Raw genomic sequence first — 7,500 nt, 5'->3', positions numbered from 1 at the left:
TGTTTTATGTTTCTGTGATGGTTAATTGATCAGTATGTCGAATTATTAATTATTCCTAAAATTTAATTATTATTATATTATATTTTTATCTACAAAAAAAACAGAAAAAAATAGTAAAGCACGTTTTTATTTCTTGATTGAGATGTTAAATTATTATTTACTTTCATTCCTGAACAGAAAAATTAGTTTTAGTGTTTGAATGTTGTGTTTGATTAATTTCTCAGAAAAGTTCAGTGAATCGACTCAGATTTGATTATAAAAAAGTGAATTCAGTTTGAAATTCCTCGATTCTGTTCAAAATCGTAAAACATCACTGAAAATAAAAGATGATCTGAGACAAACAGGAAAAATGTGTGAAAAAAGAATTTAATTGTTTCAGTTTGTTATTCTTAGTTTTACAGAAAGATTTCTGTTTTCTCGTTTTGCTCTAATAAATTTGTTAAACTCTGAATATTAAACGTCGACTGACTGTGACTTTTCACCTGTCTGCAGGATCAGGTGTGTAACGATGTGGCAAAGAGGCTCCGCCTCCTGGAGGAGAGCTGGAGGGCAGGTAGACTGAGCCAACCTGTCCGGAGACGCATGGACACCCTGTCTCTGGGTAACCTGTCTCACTACACACACACACACACACACACAGACCTGTCTGTCTCTCTGTCTGTCTACAAACTCAGGGATTTTAAAAGTTTTAAAAAAACTCTTCATATAAAAATTAATTTACCAAAAATCTGTTTTTTTTTCAGTCAAAATCCTGAAAGACAGACACATAAATCACATGAGAATAATGATAATAGTTACATGTTTTAAAGTTAAATTTATTTCCATCCTGTTTAATCTTTAACCTCCATTTGTCAGAAAAATAGTGATGTCATCAGATAAGATGATCACTGGTGACGGACTTTAGTTCCACCATTAGATCCTTAGACCTCGTGGACCTGGTTGACCTCGTGGACCTCGTGGACCTCGTTGACCTGGTCGACCTCGTGGACCTCGTCAACCTCTTTGATCTCCTTGACCTTGTGGACCTCGTGGACCTCGTTGACCTCGTGGACCTCGTTGATCTTGTGGACCTCATTGACCTCGTGGACCTCGTGGACCTCCTTGACCTTGTGGACCTCGTGGACCTCGTTGATCTCGTGGACCTCGTGGACCTCGTTGACCTCGTTGACCTCGTGGACCTCGTTGACCTGGTCGACCTGGTCGACCTCGTTGATCTCGTTGACCGTGTGGACCTCGTTGACCTCGTGGACCTCGTTGACCTCATTGATCTCGTTGACCGCGTGGACCGCGTGGACCTCGTGGACCTCGTTGACCTCGTTGACCTCGTGGACCTCGTTGACCTCGTGGACCTCGTTGACCTCGTTGACCTCGTGGACCTCGTTGACCTCCTGGACCTCGTTGACCTCGTGGACCTCGTTGATCTCGTTGACCTCGTGGACCTCGTTGACCTCCTGGACCTCGTTGACCGTGTTGACCTCATGGACCTCTTTGATCTCGTGGACCTCGTTGACCTCGTTGACTGCGTGGACCTCGTTGACCTCGTTGACCTCGTTGACCTCGTGGACCTCGTGGACCTCGTTGACCTGGTCGACCTCGTTGACCGCGTGGACCTCGTTGACCTCGTTGACCTCGTGGACCTCGTGGACCTCGTTGACCTGGTCGACCTCGTTGATCTCGTTGACCTTGTGGACCTCTTTGATCTCGTGGACCTCGTTGACCTGGTCGACCTCGTTGATCTCGTTGACCTTGTGGACCTCTTTGATCTCGTGGACCTCGTTGACCTGGTCGACCTCGTGGACCTCTTTGATCTCGTGGACCTCCTGGACCTCGTTGACCTGGTCGACCTCGTGGACCTCGTGGACCTCTTTGATCTCGTGGACCTCGTTGACCGCGTGGACCTCGTGGACCTGGTCGACCTCGTTGACCTCGTGGACCTCGTGGACCTCGTTGACCTCGTTGACCTCGTGGACCTCGTTGACCTCCTGGACCTCGTTGACCGTGTTGACCTCGTGGACCTCTTTGATCTCGTGGACCTCCTGGACCTCGTTGACCTGGTCGACCTCGTGGACCTCGTGGACCTCGTTGACCGTGTTGACCTCGTGGACCTCTTTGATCTCGTGGACCTCCTGGACCTCGTTGACCTGGTCGACCTCGTGGACCTCGTTGACCGTGTTGACCTCGTGGACCTCTTTGATCTCGTGGACCTCGTTGACCTGGTCGACCTCGTGGACCTCGTGGACCGCGTTGACCTGCACAGCCTGTGTCTCTGCTGGACACACTGACAGGGTCTAACTGCTGGATGTCAGGACACATTCAAACAGCAGCAGCTGAACAAAATGAAAGTTGACACAGAGACATCGAATATATACACATATTCAGTTATTACAAACAAAACAAGTGAAAAATATTGATGAGTCCTCAGAGACCAGAAAATATTCACTTTTAAGAAACTGAAATCAGAGAATCTTTTAATTAAAAATGACTCAAAATGATTCATTGATTATCAAAATAGTTGGCATTTAATGAAATAATTGATTAATAATCAATAAATAATCGATTAATCGTTGCAGCTCTACATACTTCAGCCAGTTTAAGCCTGGAGTTAAATTTCAATCTAAGTGGTTTAAAGAAAAGACTGAAGTTTAACTGTCTGTCATCCTGTCTGTCCCTCAGAGCTGCAGACGGGTCACTGGGACTCAGCTGATGAGATCCATCGCTCCCTGATGGTCGATCATGTGACTGAGGTCAGCCAATGGATGGTAGGCGTCAAACGACTCATCGCTGAGACACGAAAACTGAGTCCAGATCTCTTAGAACCTCTTCAGAAACCAGTCCAGGACCCTGCAGAACCAGTCCAGGATCCAGTAGAGCAAGGCCAGGACCCTGCAGAACCAGTCCAGGATCCAGTATGTCGGTCCTGACTCAGTCCTGTGTCTTTCTGCTCTCAGACTGTTTTAATGTGAACCAGGACCTGCTGCTGATAATGACCATTTTCACTCTGCTGGAGAAGGGGGGACTCTTTCTGGACTCCAAGGTCACATGACTTGTCCACCAATCACAGCAGAGCTTTGTGCATTAAGAGCTGGAGATGAGAATCATGAGGTGGTTTTTACTTTGTGGTGACAATGAATCAGATCATGTGACAATAAATCTGTCTGTGATTCTCTGACTGGTTTGATTTCATCAATCTGCAGAGACCAGGACCCTGCAGGGACCAGGACTCTGCAGGGACCAGGACCCTGCAGAGACCAGGTCCCTGCAGGGTCCAGGAACCTGCAGGGACCAGGACCCTGCAGAGACCAGGACCCTGCAGGGACCAGGACCCTGCAGGGACCAGGACCCTGCAGGGACCAGGACCCTGCAGAGACCAGGACCCTGCAGAGACCAGGACCCTGCAGGGACCAGGACCCTGCAGGGACCAGGACCAGGTCAGAGAGGAGGAAAGAAACCAGAAGATATTCCTGTTTAAGAAGCTGCAATCAGAGATTTCAGAGAAAGAGAAATCTTTTTTTGTAATTATTATTTTCAAATTAACGTCACATTCTGGTCATCAGTTTAAATTAATAAAAAATAAATAATAATAATAAAATAAAATAATGAGCTGATGTTGAATGAAGACACTAATAATCAAATTAAATTCATGTAAGCATCCAAACAAACAAAACAACAAATACATAAAAATTAGTTAAAAATAAACAAATAAATAAAAATCAAATATGAAATAATTAAAATCACTCATACTAATAATTCTCAATCCCATTAATGTCAATATTTGCATGATAAGTTTGTTACGTTAACATTTGTCCACGTGTTTTTATTCCTGTCCTCACAGCTGAAAGATATTTGTTGAAATGTTGCCACTGTCACCAACTCTGTGAACCGTTCCTGAGGGGAACCCGGGTTCCTCCAGTTTCTGAATAAAGGTCTCGGCTCCGTGATGAGATTTCGTTTGTTGGTGAATTTTGGACTTTTTTTTTTTAACTTAAAAATGACCTATTAATCAATTATCAAAATAGCTGTAGATTGATTTAATAGTTGATTAATAATAGATTAATGGTTGCAGCTCTACATGTTTTATATTTGTTGTTGGGTTAATTAGTTTGTCCAGCTGTTCCTTCCTTCATTGTGAAGAATTATTGATTAATTTAAAGAGGCCGTGATAATGAACGTGGTATGATATCGTTATTGTCGTGGATTTTATTTTGCTGATGCGTCAGAAGAAGGAAGAACCCAGGAGTCCAACATGTCTGACTAATCAGTTCACGCTCGGTCCTGACGTTCCCTTCAGTTCTGGAGTGTCAGTCGTCTGTGATGGTCTTTAAATGTTCACAGACAAGGTCACGGTCAACTTATGTCCAAATAAGGTCAGAATGAACCTATTGATCTGTAAATCCAAACACAGCGATTATGAATACAGAAGGTGTGAGACCACAGTTCAACAGCGCTGACTCAGGGTCAGTTTTATCCACACCAGATTACAGTTACGTCAAAGACAACGTCTCTCTGACCTCAGCCGCCATAAGAAGAAGACAGCTGCACCAGGGTCAGTCTGTTAACAGCTGGTGCAGGTCTGTCAGTGGGTCCAAGGTCAGTTTAAAACTGTAATCCTGCTAATAACTGTAATCTGATTGCATCTTTTTTTAACTGTAACTGTAATGAATACATTTACCTTTTGTTGTATCCAGATTACAGAATCCTGTTACATGTAATCTGTTACTCCCCAGGCCTGCTAATTAAGGCATCTCCCTGACAAACATTAAACAGTGAACAACACACTGTCATGTGACCTGTTAATGAAACATCACGTGACCTGAGTGGAGCAGCAGCTGCCTGCAGTGCTGACATGTGACCAGTGGGGGGGCAGCAGGAAGCGCATCATCAGACGGAAAATGCTGAGATCATATGATGATATTTGTGTCATTTGATCTGTTGATTTCTTCACATTCATCATTTTGTAAACTTATTTTACATGTTTATTATTGTGTGGTAGTTTCCCAGTGCTCCCAGTGCTCCCAGTGCTGCTGGTTTGACCTAAGTCAGGTGTTAAATATGTAGCTTCAACAAATGCAAATTTATTAGTGTGGTACGATTCAGACAAAGGGAATTCAAAGTGTTCATCAGATCACAGACATTCGATAAAAGACATGAATAGACATTTTAAACTGCTTTTCAAAAAGACAAAAAATGTGAAAACAAGCAAAAACACTTCTCATCAGTGAAACATGTTACTATTTTAAAAACCTTAAAGTGATAATAAAATAACAGATATTTAAAAGAAATCTTTGATTCCACCTGGGTAGACTCAACCTTCTGATGAAGATCATGTGATGTGACTGAAAGCTCCAGACAGCTGCTAAGGGACCAGTCAGGTGAGGATGTCTGTTCATGTTTGGTCTGTGATGACATCAGCAGCCTGCAGGCGGCGCCGTTTCATTCCTGCTTCACTCTGACAAACAGAAAGCTTGAACTTTTTCTCCTGTTGCAGAGATCAGACGGTTTTCAGCTCAGTCTGAACTCTGCTGACCATCTTCCTCCTCCTCCTCCTCCTCCTCCTCCTCCTCCTCCTCCTCCTCTCCTCCTCTCCTCCTCCTCTCCTCCTCTCCTCCTCCTCCTCTCCTCCTCTTCCTCCTCCTCCTCCTCCTCACCTCCTCCTCCTCCTCCTCCTCCTCTTCCTCCTCCTCCTCCTCCTCCTCTTCCTCTCCTCCTCCTCCTCACCTCCTCCTCCTCCTCCTCCTCCTCCTCTTCCTCCTCCTCCTCCTCTTCCTCTCCTCCTCCTCCTCCTCTTCCTCTCCTCCTCCTCCTCTCCTCCTCCTCCTCCTCTTCCTCTCCTCCTCCTCCTCTCCTCCTCTCCTCCTCCTCTCCTCCTCACCTCCTCCTCTCCTCCTCCTCCTCCTCCTCCTCTTCCTCCTCCTCCTCCTCCTCCTCTTCCTCTCCTCCTCCTCCTCACCTCCTCCTCCTCCTCCTCCTCCTCCTCCTCTTCCTCCTCACCTCCTCCTCCTCTCCTCCTCCTCCTCACCTCCTCCTCCTCTCCTCCTCTTCCTCCTCCTCCTCCTCCTCTCCTCCTCTTCCTCCTCTCCTCCTCCTCTCTCCTCCTCCTCCTCCTCTCTCCTCCTCCTCTTCCTCCTCCTCCTCCTCCTCCTCAGGGAGCAAGAGGCTTGAAAAGAGTAAACCAAGCAGAAAAGATGAGTGACAGAAAGACAGAGCGAGGAACAGAGTGAAAGAGGTTCGTCCCTGTGGAGACAAACAAACCTAAAAATAGACAGAAAGAAGAAGCAGTGAGACGTCCGTCCCTCCGTCCCTCCGTCTCTCCGTCCCTCCGTCCCTCCGTCCCGCCGTCCCTCCGTCCCTCCGTCTCTCCGTCCCTCCGTCCCTCCGTCTCTCCGTCCCTCCGTCCCTCCGTCCCGCCGTCCCTCCGTCCCGCCGTCCCTCCGTCCCTCCGTCCCTCCGTCCCTCCGTCTCTCCGTCCCGCCGTCCGCAGGTTGATAAGGAAAATACAACTCAGAAAAATCAAAGCATAAAGAACCTCAGCTGCTGTCTAACAACTATTGTCATTATTGATTAAGATGATGAGTATTTGATTTAAAACCAAAAGGTCAAAGGTGACACGTCTTCAAAGGTTTGACTAAAATACTTCTGGTGGCCATCAGGACCTGGTTCATGTGGAATCCTGCTGAAACCTTCAGCCTCTCAGGCAGATCCACTCAAAGTCAGGAGCTTTTTAACTCTTAACGTCTGTCTTCCAGCTCCGTTGCCTATAGGATGTGTCCTTTTCCCGTCCAACACAATGATCAGTGAAGCCTTTTCCAGCTGGAACCAACAAACGGTGGGTTTTCCTTGGGAACCGAAGTGGGCATGTTCTGTTGTACAGCTTGTTGGGTGTGCTGTGTGGAGAATATTTGGTAAGGTCCTTTAAAATGAAGTGGTGAGCACTTGTGTTTGCAACCAAGCAGATGACAGCAGCTTTACAGGTGGAAGATTTGTTTTTTTATTATAATCTGTCACAATTTACAGTTTCATTTATGTGATGCTTTTATCCATAGTGACGTCCGTCTGACAGCTGATACAACACAAGTCAGTTACATGAAGCAGACAGTCCAAGTCTGTAGGACGTAGTCGTCTACAGACAGTACCAGCGGCAGCGTGCATAGAGAACATAACATGTATTGGATTTGTTTATTTTAACACTATTTGCAATCAAGTGCAAAAGTGTTCAGTAAACAGCTGGTCTTCAGTCCTCTCTTAAAGATTGAGAGGGACTCGTTCCACCATCAGGGAGCCACAAACTGAAAGAGTCTAGCCTGTTGTGGTGGTTGAATCAGGCGTCTTTCATTGGCAGAGTGCAGTGACCAGGAGGAAGTGTACACCTGAATGAGGGAGTTCAGGTAGGCAGCAGCAGTTTCAGTTGCAATCAAGGCCACCTGGACCTTAATGGTTAGTTGGTTGACAGTCATGATGCCTAGGTTTCAGACAGATCTTGTAGGTGTGAGCTGGATGGGATCG

At 46.1% G+C, this 7,500-nt stretch overlaps 1 protein-coding gene across 1 annotated transcript in view; it reads left to right on the top strand.

The window, feature by feature from the left end:
- sra1 (steroid receptor RNA activator 1) overlaps window positions 1–3,169 on the top strand; it is a 10,709-nt gene extending 7,540 nt beyond the window's left edge. The window contains exons 5-6 of the mRNA XM_084730241.1: window positions 493–601; window positions 2,674–3,169. Coding sequence (XP_084586367.1) covers window positions 493–601; window positions 2,674–2,921 — 357 coding nt within the window. The 3' untranslated portion in view covers window positions 2,922–3,169. The remainder of the gene's footprint in view (window positions 1–492; window positions 602–2,673) is intronic.
- Window positions 3,170–7,500: the final 4,331 nt, after the last annotated feature.

This window comes from Lutjanus erythropterus, chromosome 11 (assembly GCF_056507025.1).
Source record: "Lutjanus erythropterus isolate fLutEry1 chromosome 11, fLutEry1.hap2, whole genome shotgun sequence".
NCBI classification, from domain to species: Eukaryota; Metazoa; Chordata; class Actinopteri; order Lutjaniformes; family Lutjanidae; genus Lutjanus; species Lutjanus erythropterus.
The sequence above is the reverse complement of the archived record's forward strand: the minus strand, read 5'-3'. Positions and strand labels throughout refer to the sequence as shown.